The sequence below is a fragment of the Bombina bombina genome, chromosome 8 (genome assembly GCF_027579735.1).
Source record: "Bombina bombina isolate aBomBom1 chromosome 8, aBomBom1.pri, whole genome shotgun sequence".
Lineage (NCBI taxonomy): Eukaryota > Metazoa > Chordata > Amphibia > Anura > Bombinatoridae > Bombina > Bombina bombina.
Genome location: NC_069506.1, coordinates 187,479,137 through 187,498,621, shown reverse-complemented (window position 1 = coordinate 187,498,621; position 19,485 = coordinate 187,479,137). Strand labels below are relative to the sequence as shown.

The window sequence follows — 19,485 nt, the reverse complement described above, 5'->3', positions numbered from 1 at the left end:
CGAGGGCCAAGTTCATACGGTTTCAATCAGACAACATGACAACTGTTGCGTACATCAACCATCAGGGGGGAACAAGGAGTTCCCTGGCGATGGAAGAAGTGACCAAAATCATTCTATGGGCGGAGTCTCACTCCTGCCACCTGTCTGCTATCCACATCCCAGGAGTGGAAAATTGGGAAGCGGATTTTCTGAGTCGTCAGACATTGCATCCGGGGGAGTGGGAACTCCATCCGGAAATCTTTGCCCAAGTCACTCAACTGTGGGGCATTCCAGACATGGATCTGATGGCCTCTCGTCAGAACTTCAAAGTTCCTTGCTACGGGTCCAGATCCAGGGATCCCAAGGCGGCTCTAGTGGATGCACTAGTAGCACCTTGGACCTTCAAACTAGCTTATGTATTCCCGCCGTTTCCTCTCATCCCCAGGCTGGTAGCCAGGATCAATCAGGAAAGGGCGTCGGTGATCTTGATAGCTCCTGCGTGGCCACGCAGGACTTGGTATGCAGATCTGGTGAATATGTCATCGGCTCCACCATGGAAGCTACCTTTGAGACGAGACCTTCTTGTTCAAGGTCCGTTCGAACATCCGAATCTGGTCTCACTCCAGCTGACTGCTTGGAGATTGAACGCTTGATCTTATCGAAGCGAGGGTTCTCAGATTCTGTTATCGATACTCTTGTTCAGGCCAGAAAGCCTGTAACTAGAAACATTTACCACAAAATTTGGAAAAAATATATCTGTTGGTGTGAATCTAAAGGATTCCCTTGGGACAAGGTTAAGATTCCTAAGATTCTATCCTTCCTTCAAGAAGGATTGGAAAAAGGATTATCTGCAAGTTCCCTGAAGGGACAGATTTCTGCCTTGTCTGTGTTACTTCACAAAAAGCTGGCAGCTGTGCCAGATGTTCAAGCCTTTGTTCAGGCTCTGGTTAGAATCAAGCCTGTTTACAAACCTTTGACTCCTCCTTGGAGTCTCAACTTAGTTCTTTCAGTTCTTCAGGGGGTTCCGTTTGAACCCTTACATTCCGTTGATATTAAGTTATTATCTTGGAAAGTTTTGTTTTTGGTTGCAATTTCTTCTGCTAGAAGAGTTCAGAATTATCTGCTCTGCAGTGTTCTCCTCCTTATCTGGTGTTCCATGCAGATAAGGTGGTTTTACGTACTAAACCTGGTTTTCTTCCAAAAGTTGTTTCTAACAAAAACATTAACCAGGAGATTATCGTACCTTCTCTGTGTCCGAAACCAGTTTCGAAGAAGGAACGTTTGTTGCACAATTTGGATGTTGTTCGCGCTCTAAAATTCTATTTAGATGCTACAAAGGATTTTAGACAAACATCTTCCTTGTTTGTTGTTTATTCCGGTAAAAGGAGAGGTCAAAAAGCAACTTCTACCTCTCTCTCTTTTTGGATTAAAAGCATCATCAGATTGGTTTACGAGACTGCCGGACGGCAGCCTCCCGAAAGAATCACAGCTCATTCCACTAGGGCTGTGGCTTCCACATGGGCCTTCAAGAACGAGGCTTCTGTTGATCAGATATGTAGGGCAGCGACTTGGTCTTCACTGCACACTTTTACCAAATTTTACAAGTTTGATACTTTTGCTTCTTCTGAGGCTATTTTTGGGAGAAAGGTTTTGCAAGCCGTGGTGCCTTCCATCTAGGTGACCTGATTTGCTCCCTCCCATCATCCGTGTCCTAAAGCTTTGGTATTGGTTCCCACAAGTAAGGATGACGCCGTGGACCGGACACACCTATGTTGGAGAAAACAGAATTTATGTTTACCTGATAAATTACTTTCTCCAACGGTGTGTCCGGTCCACGGCCCGCCCTGGTTTTTTAATCAGGTCTGATAATTTATTTTCTTTAACTACAGTCACCACGGTATCATATGGTTTCTCCTATGCAAATATTCCTCCTTAACGTCGGTCGAATGACTGGGGTAGGCGGAGCCTAGGAGGGATCATGTGACCAGCTTTGCTGGGCTCTTTGCCATTTCCTGTTGGGGAAGAGAATATCCCACAAGTAAGGATGACGCCGTGGACCGGACACACCGTTGGAGAAAGTAATTTATCAGGTAAACATAAATTCTGTTTTTTCTCCTTCCAATAAAGTACATGTGAAAAGTTGTTCAAATATGAATGATTAACCAATTAAACTGGAGATAGCTGACCTCCAAATAATGTAATTTATTTCAATTATCTATATATGTGTATCTAATGATATATGATCTGATATAACTGGAAAAATTATCTGGAAACCTAATTTTTCTAAAAATGAAAACCATGATTTTTAAATCAATTTAAATCGGTCTTACTAACTAGTGATTTAAATTGTGATTTAAATCAAGATTGAAATCAAATTCACCCTGGTCATATAGGAAGGCATATTGTATACTGTTTTGTGAAAAGTCTTTGCACCCTTTCCTTTTTTCAATTATTGTTTTTTATCTGAGCACTTTTTTCTTTTTTAAAGTCTTTGTTCTTTTGGTATTGTTTGTTGAAAGCTTAACCAAGGTAGGCTCATATGCTAATCTATAAGCCCTTGAAGGCCGTCTCTTATCTCATTACATTTTGACAGTTTTTTTTTTACAGCTAGACAGCTAGTTCATGTGTGTCCTATAGATAACATTGTGCTCACTCCTGTGGATTTACTTAGGAGTCAGCACTGATCGACTAAAATGAAATTCTGTCTAAAGAACTGAAATAAGTGGGCAGTTTACAAAGGCTTAGATACAAGGTAATTACAGAGGTAAAAGGTATATTAATATAACTGTGTTGTTTATGAAAACCTGGTGGGAATGGGTAATAAAGAGATTATCTTTTTAAACAATAAATATTCTGGAATAGACTGGACATAGCAAAATATGTTCTATGTATTTATAAATAGATATTACTAAAAATATATTTGTGTATATATACATATATATATGTGTGTGCATATACAGTATATATGTGTGTGTATATATAAATATATATATAGATATAGATATATATTGTACCAGAATAACATCAGATATTTGTAGAGATATTTATTTAATCAATATGAACATATTCTGTTATTTGCAGAACATTAAAATTTGAAATATTCATATTTTCATGTTGGGTTAGCACAAACGAGAATATTCTATCGTGTTTGCGCAAGAGTGGGGTGTTTTTTCTACTTTTGTTCTCCTTTTATTTCTAAGGGGGGAATACGTGAACACGCATGCCATATTCTAAGTTCAGATTTTTGCACTAGTCGGGTTAGCACGAAAACAAAAACAGTTCAACAGTTCAACACATCAATTTCAATCTAACGCAATTAATGCTCAAGCAGAAGCGTTAATTTGTGCTCCACTCGTAATTGGTTGTAATTAAATAGTAAAAAGTAAAATATAATTCAAAATTAAAGCTACTGAAGTTCACATTTAAATGAAGAATAGCCACTTATTACTCATAAGCCTGCAGTTTCTCCGAATAACGGGTATCTGAGAAGGACCGGCCCTTACCTGACTTACAGACACAGTAAGGCAGTGAGAGGCTAGGCAGGCAACAGTCCTCTGCCCACAACTGGCCTTGGCCCACCAGCAAATGCCCTGTATGCCCTATGCTCAGTCTGGGCCTGCAAATAAATTTAGGAGCTTATGGTTACCCAAACCTTAGGAGAAATTTAAGTACAGGACTAAACATGGCTGTTTATTGTAAGTCCAAGTGCTAGAAGTCACATGCGCTTGTGCCAGTATATGCTGCAAAAGCAAGAAGAGCAACTATGCAGCATTTTTGCCAGGAACTGGCTACTATAAAATTCTGTTTATCACTGCTTTTTCATAGGGTTTTTTTCTCAGTAAAGACATACATAAAATAATGGCCAAGCAGAGTTAAACAAAAATCTCTTGATGATTAAAATACACAAATAGTAAAGTTCTACATGAACCCATTTGAACAGTAATTCTAAAAACGTAGCCTGTTGGAGGCCTGAAGGACTGGGGTTGGAACTTCAGCCTTAGGTGATTCCTGGTTCTATTAAATATACTGAATTTCCTTGTAACTTTTCATGGAGCTTCCATGTGGTAAATATGTGTTTCTGCTAAAGTAATTTGTGCTGATTGATCCAAGTGGAGGTCTGCTCAGAAATGTCAGACTTGAAAAGTAATGATATATGGTCATAATTACAGTACAGACAGGTTCCATTCTGATTCTGAATTAATAAACCAGGAAAGTATTGTAGGAGGAATGGCCAAACCATCTAGCAGTATTTACTTGCATGTGTGTAAAGGTTACTGTTTCAAGTCAGAAAAATTGGGGACAGTAGATATTAGACGTATGATGTGCGAAGAAGGGGTTGCAATGTCACAAATTTAATAAACATTGCACATTATGGAAATCCAGTGGGTGCAGAATTTGGTGTTATTGGGAAAATGTGTTTGCATATATGTATGTGTGTGTGTGTGTTGTGTGTGTATATATATATTTATATATATATATACTAGTCCTAAAGCCCGTTCACACGGGCCGTGTTATTTTCTTTGTTATTTTCATTTTTCATCTCTCTCTCTCTCTCTCTCTCTCTCTCTCTCTCTCTCCCGGTCCTCGCGCTGCTGTCATTCACCCCTGCGCGTGCGATCAGCTCTCTCTCCTCCACTTGCCGGTCCTCGCGCTGCTGTCATTCACCCCTGCGCGTGCGATCAGCTCTCTCTCCTCCACTTGCCGGTCCTCGCGCTGCTGTCATTCACCCCTGCGCGTGCGATCAGCTCTCTCTCCTCCACTTGCCGGTCCTCGCGCTGCTGTCATTCACCCCTGCGCGTGCGATCAGCTGGGCTCTTTCACTTGCCAGGTCCTCGCGCTGCTGTCGGGTGGGTGCGCGTGCGATCAGCTGTCTAAGGCCAAGTGTTTGTCTGTACTGCGCATGACGGCTTCAGACAAACACTTGTCTTTTATAATATAGGATATATTTTTTATTTATTTATTTATATATATATATATATATATATATATATATATATATATATATATGTATATGTGTGTGTATATATATATATATATATATATATATATATATATATATATATATATATATATATATATATATACTCTCCGGGTTTGACCCCCTTTTGCCTTCCGAACTGCCTTAAAGGGACACTAAACCCAAAATGTTTCTTTTGTGATTCAGATAGAGCATGCAATTTTAAGCAACTTTCTAATTTACTCCTATTATCAAATTTTCTTCATTCTCTTGGTATCTTTATTTGAAAAGCAAGAATGCAAGTTTAGATGCCGGACCATTTTTGGTGAACAACCTGGGTTGTTCTTGCTGATTGGTGGTTTAATTTAAGTGCTGTATGCAAAGCCGTAGCATAAAACTCTTAACTAAAGTGCTAAAAAGTACACTAACACCCATAAACTACCTATTAACCCCTAAACCGAGGCCCTCCCGCATCGCAAACACTAAAAGTACATTTTTAATCCCTAATCTGCCGAACCGGACATCGCCGCCACTATAATAAATATATTAACCCCTAAACCGCCACACTCCCGCCTCACAAACATTAGTTAAATATTATTAAACCCTAATCTGCCGTCCCTAACATCGCCGACACCTAACTACATTTTTTAACCCCTAATCTGCCGCCCCCAACGTCGCCGCCACTATACTAAAGTTATTAACCCCTAAATCTAAGTCTAACCCTAACTCCACCTAACTTAAATATAATTAAAAGAAATCTAAATAAAAATGACTATCATTAACTAAATTATTCCTATTTAAAACTGAATACTTACGTATAAAATAAACCCTAAGCTAGCTACAATATAACTAATAGTTACATTGTAACTAGCTTAGGCTTTATTTTTATTTTTCAGGCAAGTTTGTATTTTAACTAGGTAGAATAGTTACTAAATAGTTATTAACTATTTAATAAATACCTAGCTAAAATAAAGACAAATTTACCTGTAAAATAAAACCTAACCTAAGTTACACTAGCACCTAACACTACACTATAATTAAATTATTTCCCTAAATTAAATACAATTAAATAAAATTAGCTAAAGTACAAAAAAAACTAAACACTAAATTACAGAAAATAATAAACAAATTACAAAATGTTTAAACTAATTACACCTATAGATCCCCCCCAAAATAAAAAAGCCCTACCCTACACTAAATTACAAATAGCCCTTAAAAGGGCCTTTTGCGTGGCATTGCCCCAAAGTAATCAGCTCTTTTACCTGTAAAAAAAATTACAAATCTCCCCCCCAACATTAAAACCCACCACCCACACAACCAACCCTACTCTAAAACCCACTCAATACCCCCTTAAAAAATCTAACACTAACCCCTTGAAGATTACCGGGAGAAGTCTTCATCCAACCGGGCCAAAGTCCTCAACAAAGCTGGGAGAAGTCTTCATCCAAGCCGGACGAAGTGGTCCTCGAGACGGGCAGAAGTCTTCATCCAGACGGCATCTTCTATCTTCATCCATCCGACGCGGAGCAGGTCCATCTTCAAGACATCCGACGCGGAGCATCCTCTTCATCCGACGGCTAACACTGAATGCAGGTTCCTTTAAATGACGTCATCCAAGATGGCGTCCCTTCAATTCCAATTGGCTGATTGAATTCTATCAGCCAATCGGAATTAAGGTAGAAAAAATCCTATTGGCTGATGCAATCAGCCAATAGGATTAAGCTGGCATTCTATTGGCTGTTTCAATCAGCCAATAGAATGCCAGCTCAATCCTATTGGCTGATTGGATCAGCCAAGAGGATTTAACTTCAATCCTATTGGCTGATTGCATCTACCTTGCATCTACCTTAATTCCGATTGGCTGTCAGCCAATCGGAATTGAAGGGACGCCATCTTGGATGACGTCATTTAAAGGAACCTGCATTCAGTGTTAGCCGTCGGATGAAGAGGATGCTCCGTGTCGGATGTCTTGAAGATGGACCCGCTCCGCGCCTGATGGATGAAGATAGAAGATGCCGTCTGGATGAAGACTTCTGCCCGTCTGGAGGACCATTTTGCCCGCCTTGGATGAAGACTTCTCCCGGCTTCGTTGAGGACTTCGGCCCGGTTGGATGAAGACTTCTCCCGGTAAGGTGATCTTCAAGGGGTTAGTGTTATTTATTTTTTTAAGGGGGTATTGGGTGGGTTTTAGAGTAGGGTTGGTTGTGTGGGTGGTGGGTTTTAATGTTGGGGGGGATTTGTAATTTTTTTTACAGGTAAAAGAGCTGATTACTTTGGGGCAATGCCCTGCAAAAGGCCCTTTTAAGGGCTATTTGTAACTTAGTGTAGGGTAGGGCTTTTTTATTTTGGGGGGCTTTTTATTTTGTTAGGGGGATTAGATTAGGAGTAATTAGTTTAAAAATCTTGTAATTTGTTTATTATTTTCTGTAATTTATTGGGGTTTTTTGTACTTTAGATAATTTAATTTGTGTTTAATTTAGGGAAATAATTTAATTATAGTGTAGTGTTAGGTGTTAGTGTAACTTAGATTAGGTTTTAGTTTACAGGTCAATTTGTCTTTATTTTAGCTAGGTAGTTTATTAAATAGTTAATAACTATTTAGTAACTATTCTACCTAGTTAAAATAAATACAAACTTGCCTGTAAAATAAAACCTAAGCTAGCTAAAATGTAACTATTAATTATATTGTAGCTAGCTTAGGGTTTATTTTATAGGTAAGTATTTAGTTTTAAATAGGAATAATTTAGTTAATGATATGAATTTTATTTAGATTTATTTAAATTATATTTAAGTTAGGGGGGGGTTAGGGTTATACTTAGGTTTAGGGGTTTATAAATTTAGAATAGTGGCGGCGACGTTGGTGGCGGCAGGTTGGGGGTTAATAAATATAATGTAGGTGTTGGCGACATTGGGGGCGGCAGATTAGGGGTTAATTAATATAATGTAGGTGTCGGCGATGTTGGGGGAGGCAGATTAGGGGTTAATAAGTATAATGTAGGTGTTGGCGATGTTGGGGGCAGCAGATTAGGGGTTAATAAGTATAATGTAGGTGTCGGCGATGTTGGGGGCAGCAGATTAGGGGTTAATAAGTATAATGTAGGTGTCGGCGATGTCGGGGGCGGCAGATTAGGAGTTAATAAGTGTAAGATTAGGGGTGTTTAGACTCGGGGTTTATGTTAGGGTGTTAGGTGTAGACATACATTTTATTTCCCCATAGGAATCAATGGGGCTGCGTTAGGAGCTAAACGCTGCTTTTTTGCAGGTGTTAGACTTTTTTTCAGCCGGCTCTCCCCGTTGATTCCTATGGGGAAATCGTGTACGAGCACGCACAACCAGCTCACCGCTAACGTAAGCAGCGCTGGTATTGGATTGCGGTAATGAGCAACATTTTGCTCAACGCTCACTTTTTGTCTGTTAACGCCGGGTTTGTAAAAACCCGTAATACCAGCGCTGTCTGTAAGTGAGCGGTGAGCATAAACTGCTCGTTAGCACCGCATAGCCTCTAACGCAAAACTCGTAATATAGGTGATAGTTTTCTTCTCCTTAGCAAAAATAGCAAGTATTTCAAATAAGATATTTGTTATATATGCTCGTTTCTCTAGGGGTGATCCAAGAATCCTTACCATGCATGTGTGTTTGTGTCTGTACATGTGAAGACAATTCTACTAATGAGCAGTAATACAACTTAATGAGCTAAATACAGACCTGTATTCCCTGATAAGCCTGAACTGCTTTTATTTTTTCATGCATGAAAGTGTGCTGTTAATTTTAAGCTTAGTGTATCATTCTTGCTTTCCTTGTCCCATTAATAACCACTTCCTAGATGAGCAAAGGCTAGCCAGGCCTGTTAATATCAATTAGAAAAACTAACCACAGATCCATAGGAAGAACTCATTTGTATCCAACTTGGAAGCCTGCCTAAGTTTCTAATATTTGTTTAGTTTATCTATATCAGACATAGCTCTGTACAGATGATATCAATGCATAAAATATCTTTAAAGAGTTGTTGGCAGACTGGCAAACATAACTGTCTTGAAAGATTTGCTTGAAAAAAACAAACCATTAAATTAAAACTGGGCTCAGTTTCATTTATGATGACACCACCATGTGCTCTCCCAACCATCAGAAACCTTCCATCCTTATCTGGTAAGAGTTCTTTTATCCTGTTTTTATATGGACGTCTGTCAGTCATTTTAGTTCAGTTTATGCTCCCTTTTCAGGTAGCGCCTACAATGCAGGCTACTATTACTAAAACTGGAATGTTCCCTTTATGTAAACTTAGTATTTTTTCTTCTATCAATGGATGTTGTGTGAGGAGCAAAGCTTGACGCCCTTTTCTCTAGTTCCCTATCTTCCTTTTTCCACATTATTAAAATAGTTGAGATCTTTTAAGCAGGCATGGAGAGGTGAGTACCAGGACTTTTGTTTACGGCTTCTTATGGTTAACCTGACTCATACTGTTTTAAGATACAGTGTAAATAGTATATTGAGTTTAGGCCTTTATTTAGATCCTTCAAATCCCAAATGTTTTATTTATTTTTATATTTATATTTAATATATTTTTAAATTCTACTCCTATTCATTAAAGGGACATGAAACCCAACATTTTTCTTTCATGATTTAGGTAGAACATACAAATTTAAACAACTTTCCAGTTTACTTCTATTATCAAATTTGATTCATTCTCTTGGTATCATTTGTTGAAGGAGCAGCAATGCACTTTTGGTTTCTAACTGAACACATGGGTGAGCCAATGATAATCAGTATATATATGCAGCCACCAATCAGCAGCTAGTACCTAGGTTATTTGCTGCTCCTGAGCTTACCTAGATAAACCTTTCAGCAAAGGATAACAAGAGAAGGAAGCACATTAAATAATAGAAGTAAACTGGAAAGTTGTTTAAATTTATATGCTCTGTCTAATGAATGAATGTCTAATTATGACTTTACTGCCCCTTTAAGTAGTATGTAATTGGTGCATATTCCTTTTTTTTTCTATTACCATTTTATTAAACAGTAAATAGACACTTTCTCCATTTTATCTGAATGATCAATGTTTTTTCCTGCTTCTTTTTTTTTTGTCTTCTTTCAAATAAACCTTGCATGTACAAATATGCACGCGCACTCACTCAGTGACATCATCACAGGATAGTCGGCTTTATGTAAATAATACCGCCAGTGAAATAAATATGTGCAAAGAACCCTACAGCTTACTGTCGTACACTAATTCTTAATGCCCGCTTTATAAAAAGGGGGAGTAGAAGGAAGAGATTTCAGAGGTTAAATGTATATAATGGATGCAATATATGTAATAGTTACAATAAATATATGTTTTATTCATTGAGATACACTCATGTTTTGACTATATGTTTCCTTTTAAGGTAATGGGTGGTTATCAGTGTTGTGATTTTCTGTCGTGAATAGAGACCTTTTTACTCTGTCTACTTTAATTCTACTTTGTTAAATAACGAGTGGAACGTTTGGGTGCGAGCGATAAGTTTATTGCGGGGGTTTGTGCTCGTCAAGCTTATTGCTCGTATTAGGAGTTGAAAGTAAATGCGATGTAGCCAACAATCAGCAAGTGCTACCCAGGTGCTGAAAAAAAAATGGGCTGGCTCCTAAGCTTACATTCCTGCTTTTACAAATAAAGATACCAAGAGAACGAAGAAAAGTTGATAATAGGAGTAAATTAGAAAATTACATGTTCTATCTGAATCATAAAAGAAAAAATGTGGGTTTCATATCCCTTTAAAGTGAAGGTCAATTTGGATGAATTAGTGCCTGGTTAATAAACCTATTAAAAACAAGGGCACTTTAATTATTCAAAATTGACATTTCACACTTTTTCTTTAAAAACGTACTTTTTAATCCTGACAGCCGCTGCAGCGCTTCCTCCGCCCGTCGCAAGCCGCCTTTGCGGGTCCAAAATGACGAATCCGGCTTCCTCCAATTACGACGTTGCATCAGGCCATGATCCCCCCCGGGGAGAAGCCGTGATTGGAGGAAGCCCGATTCATCATTTCTGATGTAAAAAGAGGCTTCCGACGGCCGGGGGAATCGCTGGAGCGGCTTTCAGGATTAAAAGGTACGTTTTTGAAGAAAAGGAGTGAAATGTCAATTTTGATGAATTAAAGTGCCCTTGTTTTAAATAGGTTTATTAAAAACCGGGCACTAATTTATCCAAATTGATGTTTATGTAATATTAATTTTTAATAAAGGTTTTAACTGTGTATTTACTGTAAATATTTCACATTCCAACGTTGTGTACATAGCAGAATATGTTCTATCTATACTATAATTGCGCTTGTAATGTCCGTCGCCATCAGCAGTTGCGCACACATCCTCAAAGGAATGTTGGCAGCGCGAGGCAGCCAACAGAATCCACCGGGATGCAGCGAAGCCAAACGGAGCATTAAAAAAAAAAACTGCCCGCAATAAGTATGTAAAAAACACCTAACCACACGCAATAAGTATTAAGAAAAAAACCCGAACTAACGAATAAAATTATTAACCCCTAAATCCGCAAACCCCGACATCGCAACCTACCTAATACATCTATTAACCCCTAAACCGCCAACCTATTTTTTTGGACTTTCTTAAAAGAGCTAAATGCCCTTTTAAGGGCAGTGAAAAAGAGCTAAATGCCCTTTTAAGGGCAATGCCCATACAAATGCCATTTTCAGGGCAATGGGTAGTTTAGGTTTTTTTAGTGTTAGGGTTTTTTATTTTGGGGGGTTTGGTGGGTGGGGGGTTTTACTGTTAGGGGGGACTTTGTTTATTTTTAATGTAAAAGAGCTGTTTAACTTAGGGCAATGCCCTACAAAAATGAATGGATTGACAACCTGCACTAATAAAAAACTCCCCTGAATTTGGATTGTACACATTCTACACACTCCTGTGTATAGACTGGCTGCTATGGGGCCCCCTAGCACTTGGGCCACGGTGCCACTGTACCAATGGTAGTTCCGCCCCTGTATAGCTATATATTGTACCAAAATACCATCAGATATCCAGAGGATGAGCGGGCAGAAATTAGGAAAGTTCCCTTAAAACCTTAGTCATGGAAATCCCACAACAGTCCTGAATGTGTGTGATAGGTGTGTGAACAAAAAGAGATGGTGATGATGATCGACGAAGATCACCTAAAAGGAAGAAAAAAGAAAAACTAAATGTGCAAAAACAGCGTCTAAAAGGTGGAGTATATTTGAGTAACACTCACCAAATAATAGACAATCCTTGGGAGAAATACAAGCCTCACAAATCCTAGTGAGAATATGTCAACGCGTTTCGGGCCTTTGAGAGGGCCTTTTTCTAGACATCATAAATGTTGTGACCATTAATTGATGTACAGTACAGTATGAGAAATAGGTATAGATATATACAGTATACATAGAAATATCTATTTATAAAAGCATAGAACATATTCCCTATGTGCAGAACACACAGTATAACACTTTATTAAATATAATTATTACATAAATATACTTTTAAAAGTTTTCATCTACTTAACTGCAAAGGGCTCCAATGCACTTATATATATGTCTATATATGTTTAGAACTGTACATATGTATTTATGTGTTTATATGTCTGTAAATACATACAGTATGTACACATATACACACACACACACACACACACATATATATATATTATATACAGTATATATATATATATATATATACACACACATACATAGGTATACCTAGACATCTATATTGTGTATCTCTATGTTAAAGCCCTTTGCCTGCTTTTTTTTTTCTTTTTGAGACCTCATATCTTTAACCCTTATAACTTTTGTGTGCAATATTTTTTTTTAAATATTTTTTTTTAGTTGGTGTTATTATGAGGGTAACTGTACTTTGTAATGCACTTTTGATGTGTTTTGTGACATTTCTTTTGTTTGGCGAAACAGTTAACCAGAGCTCTGAGGTCACGCTAACCCGACGGGCATTAACTCTCCGTATTCAGCATTGCACCAGCAGCTCTTGTGAACTTCTAGTGCAACGCCACCCCCTGCAGATTGGGGGGTGTCAATCAACCCAATCGTGCTCAGAACAGGCGGACAGGTTATGGAGAGCTTGATAGATATGCCCCTAAATCTGGTCCTATATATTTTATTCAGAATTCTTTATTTTATTTTAAGGGTAACTATCCCTTAAAAAATATTTCTGAAGAGAAAGAAAAGCTTTAAAGGGACACTCAGGTTAAATTAAACTTTCATGATTCAGGTACAGCATGTAATTTTAAACAACTTTCCAATTTACTTCCATTAAAAAAATGTGCACAGTCTTTTATATTTACAATTTTTGAGTCACCAGATCCTACTGTGCATGTGCAAGAATTCACAGACTATACGTATATGCATTTGGCTGATTGCTATCACATGGTACAAGGGGAGTGGAAATATACATAACTTTGAAATTTGTTATAAAAAAATCTACTACTCATTTGAAGTTCCGACTAAGTGCTTTTGCATTGTCTTGTTATCTTGCATTTGTTGATTATGCAAATCTAATGTGTTGACTGGTCCTTTAAGAAGGGAATGGTAGATAATACTAGCGGACTGTTCTGAGACTTTTCAGTATGCCCAATGCATTTAAAAAAAAAAGTATATAAGAACTCCTAAATAGTGTTCACTAGTAAAGAAGACTTTTTTTTGTTTACCCATAAACACATTTATTACTTTAAATCAGATATTTAAGGATGCTTCATTTGTCTAACCATATGCAATTCAGGTGTTAAAAAGAGTTATTAGGTACAGCCCAAACAAAAAAACAAGCAAAAAAATGTAAATACACACTGAAAGCAAGAAATAGAAAGCATATATAGGGGCATATTTATCGTATGGAGCTTGATGCCCCGTGTTTCCAAGGCTCGCCGGAAACAGAAGTTATAAGCTCCATAATCTGTCCGCCTGCTCTGAGGCGGCGGACAGAAATCAACACGATCGAATACGATCGGGTTGATTGACACCCCCTGCTAGCAGCCGATTGGCCGGGAATCTGCAGGGAGCGGCATTGCACCAGCAGTTAACCAGAATTGCTGGTGCAATGATAAATGCCGACAGCGTATTCTGTCGGCATTTATTGATGTGTAGCGGACATGATCCGCAATATCGGATCATCTCTGCTCACACCATAATAAATAGGCCCCATAGTTTATATTAGGCTATTTTCCATCTCTTGTTGTTCTGGCTCTTAGGGGTTTTTTTTTCTTTTCTTTTGGGGACGATTAACATGCTTTTAAATATATACATCCTTATCATTATATATATATATTCTTGGTGCAAACTAACTAATAAGTTAGGATGGATGGAAGGTGTTTTTTTTATTTGGGCATAATATAGATTGGGATAGGTTTTCTGTTTCTTAGGACAGAGCTTCTTCAGTCCTCCTTAAAGGTATTGTTTTTTTTTTTAATAGGAAGAAACCCTGAAGGAGGCTCATACTACAGGAAGGGACTGAAGAAGGGGTACATGTTGCTGATGGCCAGGTGTGTAATTTTTTTTTTGTAAATTGGGCAGGGTTGGGTGTTGAGGGATGTGATGGGAAAATAATTGTAAGGGGGGGGCATAGATTTAATTCAAGGGGTTTCAAAAAGGTTCTTGTAGCGAGTTGGAATTGGGCGTATTCTATATGGGGAGTTGTTTATACTTAATGTGGGTTTTGAGGCAGCTGAGTCTCATGGTAGCTTTGGGGATATTGTGATGTGGGAGGAGTTATGTATAGTATTAGTACAGTAGGGGACAGAGTTGCATTTAAGGTTAATACAATTAGTTTATATTGGTCTGGGGGCCAGGGTGCAGATGAATTTTATTGCATTTAGGGACAGGTTTTTGGTAAGGATACAGGACTTGTATGATATAGTTACAACTGTTATATTGACCTGGGTTAATAGCTCCTTACTTGGAAGGTCATAGCAATTTGTAGAAATTATGCTAAATGTTGCATCAATATGTTTTGTGTAGTTGGTCAATATTAAAAACTCCAATGAAATCTAGCCCTTTTTGTGTAGTTAAAAATGATTTGTCTATTAAGAAGTAGAATAGATAGTTAAAAGGACACTAAACCCAATTTGTTTTTTTCATGATTCAGATAGAGCATGAAATTTTAAGCAACTTTCTAATTTAGTCCTATTATTAATTTTTCTTTGATCTCTTGCTATCTTTATTTTAAAAGCAGGAATGTAAATCTTAGCAGCCAGCCCATTTTAGGTTCAGCACCATGGATAGCACTTGCTTATTGGCTTACATTTACCCACCAACAAGCAAGCATAACCTAGGTTCTCAACCAAAAATGGGCCGGCTCCTATGCATCACATTCCTGCTTTTTAAATAAAGATAGCAAGAGAATGAAGAAAAATTGATAATAGGAGTACATTAGAAAGTTGCTTAAAATTGGATGCTCTATCTGAATCACGAAAGAGAACATTTGGGTTTAGTGTTCCTTTAATTGTGGACCTCCATGTGAAAAAGGTTGGACACCCAAGCATTGCAAAAATACTCCTTTAAAATGAAATAAACAAGAACAGCACAATATAGACTTTGAAGATGTGGATCTAGCAGTTACAATAAGCCAAACCCAATACAAATGTGAGTTTGTTGTATAACTCTACAGAGAAGAAATAAAAGAGCTCTACATTGTTAAAATAAATAAAGTATATGTGTCTATGGTCCAATGTGTGCACCACTAATTGTGTGCACATGCAGTGAAATTCCATTGTATTGAGGTTCTTTCCCTTGCCTGTGGCTGTTGAGTCACATAAATGATATTGTCAGACAAGGGGAATTTTTATCATCTCTTTCATTGTGGTTTCACTAAAGTCTGATCAAAATATGCAAAATGTTACCTGTTCTGCTGCTATTTCCTACAGCTGATGCACCTGGGATACAGATAACCTCTGATTACTGCATAAAGTAAATTACAATGTGTTTTTGTAGAAATTTGCTTCCAAAATACCCCTTTGTAATACTACTTGTTTGGCAATAATCAAGTATTCTCGGCATAGTCCAGCCTTTGTCTTATCTTTCCGTATGACTTTGTCTTCCTATTGTGAGTGGAATGTCTGTGTGCATGTTTATAACTTTATCTGTGGTCCATTTGGCATTGTCTATAAAGAGGAGAACACTGATCAAAACGTACTCTGTCAGATTAATCATACAATCTGGACAGTACATTGTTTCCATTCTCTTGGATTACAAATTCATTGCAGGAGCTGGAAAAAAAACTTATTGCCATCTAAAGGGGAGGAGAGTCCACGGCTTCATTCATTACTATTGGGAATTAAGAACCTGGCCACCAGGAGGAGGCAAAGACACCACAGGAGGTGGCAGAGAGGTGCCGAAGATTCGGAGGTCTCTTATGGAGGGTGTTACTCTTCGCAATGGGACAGGAGTTTTAAGTAGCCCTATAAGGCTTCTCAGTGAGGGCTTGGGTGAAAGTTAGAGTCCGGAGATGCTGGGAGAGTCTCTTTTGCGAAACCATCCCGACTCATATTAACAGCTCCTACTGCAATCGGCGTTGACGAGTTTCGCAGACTGCTTTTTTCTCTCAAGTCTATGTCAGGAGTGCTGCTATGACCTGTCACACTTGAATGGCCGTGTTTCTGTTCCACGGCATGGATTCCTGGTAAGATCGTTTCATTTTATACACAATGTTAACATAGAAGACAGGGCCACAGTGTGGCGCCTTTTTATCTTTACAGAATCACGGGTTAATATTCCTGGTAGGGGGATTATTGAACGGGGGGGGTTTATACATGGTATTGTTTATTCTGTCATTGCTGCACTGTGCGGGTTTAGGCTCTGGCAATGGGTGGAACTATCAGGTTCTTTTCCGGGAGTTTTTGTGCGGTCCTTTTTTGGTGCAATTTCTTCTTTAGGCAGGGGCGATCCTGCGAGGCACCCATGTGACCGGGTGGGGCTCTTCACTTCTGGTCTGATCTGCGACGGAAGAGACTAAGCGGTTTCTGTAGTCCGGTACATAGGAGGTGGTGAGTGCCCCGGCCATTGGCGGTTATAAGGGTGTCTGTTAGTTTTCCTTTTATTTTAATAAAAGAGCAAGCTATGGAGGATTATTATGACGCATTAGAGGGTACTCCCTCTTTGACAAAGTCTCATACCTGTGTTTATTGTGAGGTTCCGGTAGACCAGCCTGCCCAATTATGTTCCAGATGCCTTGAAAGGGTCAAGACATCTAAGACTAAAAGAATATCTAGTACCACTGAGCTGTCCACCTCTGAGGGTTCTCCGTCCCGTGAGGTGTGTTCCCGAGTTGAGTCCCCTATTGCACATGCAGTGCCCTGGGGTCCGACTGTTGCTCCTTTGGGAGAGATATGTTGGCCGCCAGATTTTGGGATCAACTGCAGATGGCGGTTTCTAAAGTGATTCACGCCTTACCACGTTCTGCTAAGCGCAAGCGTTAGGCCTTTCAGAGCGGCCTGACTCAGGACTTGTCTTCATCGGATGCTCCTACAGAGTGGTTTAATGAAGGGGCCCACTCCGACGCTTCGGAGGGGACTCCTTTTGGGTTGCAATCCGTGTCATCTAAAGCTCCGGCAGAGGAGCCTGGCTATAGGTTTAAGATGGAGAATTTGAGCTTTTTGCTAAAGCAAGTGCTTGCTACTCTAGAGGTTCTGGAGCCGAAGCTTCCAGAGGAGCCTTCTATCCCTAAGCTAGATAAGGTTTATGAGGACAGGGTGGTACCCCAGACCTTCCCGGTTCCTATAAAGATGGCTAACATTATCAAGAACGAATGGGCTCAATTAGGTTCTTCATTTTCCCCTTCCTCGTCCTTTAAGAAACTTTTCCCCATTCCGGAGGCTCAGTTGGAGCTGTGGGGGACCATTCCTATGGTAGATGGGGCCATCTCTACGCTCGCTAAGTGAGCAACTATTCCCCTAGAGGATAGTTCGTCGTTCAAAGAGCCCATGGATAAAAAGTTGGAGAACATGCTGAGAAAGATGTTTCAGCACACAGGGTTTGTTTTTCAGCCGGCAGCAGCCGTAGCTGCGGTTGCTGGGGCTGCGTCATATTGGTGTGATTCCCTGAGTGAAATGATTGAGGGTGAACCCTCTTTCGAAGAGGTGCAGGAAAAGATTAAGGCTTTGAAAGTAGCCAATTCTTTCATTTGCGACGCCAAAATGCAAATTATTCGCTTGAATGCTAAGGTGTCAGGGTTTTCTCCAACATAGGTGTGTCCGGTCCACGGCGTCATCCTTACTTGTGGGATATTCTCTTCCCCAACAGGAAATGGCAAAGAGCCCAGCAAAGCTGGTCACATGATCCCTCCTAGGCTCCGCCTTCCCCAGTCATTCTCTTTGCCGTTGTACAGGCAACATCTCCACGGAGATGGCTTAGAGTTTTTTGGTGTTTTAATGTAGTTTTTATTCTTCAATCAAGAGTTTGTTATTTTAAAATAGTGCTGGTATGTACTATTTACTCTGAAACAGAAAAGAGATGAAGATTTCTGTTTGTAAGAGGAAAATGATTTTAGCAACCGTTACTAAAATCGATGGCTGTTTCCACACAGGACTGTTGAGAGGAATTAACTTCAGTTGGGGGAAACAGTGAGCAGACTTTTGCTGCTTGAGGTATGACACATTTCTAACAAGACTTGGTAATGCTGGAAGCTGTCATTTTCCCTATGGGATCCGGTAAGCCATTTTTATTAAATAAGAATAAAGGGCTTCACAAGGGCTTTAAAGACTGGTAGACATTTTTCTGGGCTAAAACGATTGATTTATAAGCATTTTTAATAGTTCATAGCTTTGAGGAGTTATTTTATTCTTGGGAATTATGTAAAATAACCGGCAGGCACTGTATTAGACACCTTTTTCACTGGGGGCCTTCTCTAATCATAGGCAGAGCCTCATTTTCGCGCCTCTATTGCGCAGTTGTTTTTGAGAAGCAAGGCATGCAGATGCATGTGTGAGGTGCTCAGACACATTGAAAAAGCTTACTGAAGGCGTCATTTGGTATCGTATTCCCCTTTGGGCTTGGTTGGGTCTCAGCAAAGCAGATACCAGGGACTGTATAGGGGTTAAATATAAAAACGGCTCCGGTTCCGTTATTTTAAGAGTTAAAGCTTTCAAATTTGGTGTGCAATACTTTTAAGGCTTTAAGACACTGTGGTGAAATTTTGGTGAATTTTGAACAATTCCTTCATACTTTTTCACATTTTCAGTAATAAAGTGTGTTCAGTTTAAAATTTAAAGTGACAGTAACGGTTTTATTTTAAAAAGTTTTTTGTACTTTGTTATCAAGTTTATGCCTGTTTAACATGTCTGAACTATCAGATAGACTATGTTCTGTATGTGGGGAAGCCAGGGTTCCTTCTCATTTAAATAGATGTGATGTATGTGACACAAAATTTAGAGAAAATGATGCCCAAGATGATTCCTCAAGTGAGGGGAGTAAGCATGGTACTGCATCTTCCCCTCCTTCGTCTACGCCAGTCTTGCCCACACAGGAGGCCCCTAGTACATCTAGTGTGCCAATACTCCTTACTATGCAACAATTAACGGCTGTAATGGATAATTCTATCAAAAA

The 19,485-nt window shown here is 39.1% G+C and overlaps 1 protein-coding gene across 1 annotated transcript in view; it reads left to right on the top strand.

The window, feature by feature from the left end:
* LOC128638674 (uncharacterized) overlaps window positions 1-19,485 on the top strand; it is a 460,443-nt gene that overhangs the window by 49,620 nt on the left and 391,338 nt on the right. Inside the window, exon 2 of the mRNA XM_053690788.1 lies at window positions 14,360-14,429. Within this exon, the coding sequence (XP_053546763.1) occupies window positions 14,413-14,429 (17 nt within the window). The 5' untranslated portion in view covers window positions 14,360-14,412. The remainder of the gene's footprint in view (window positions 1-14,359; window positions 14,430-19,485) is intronic.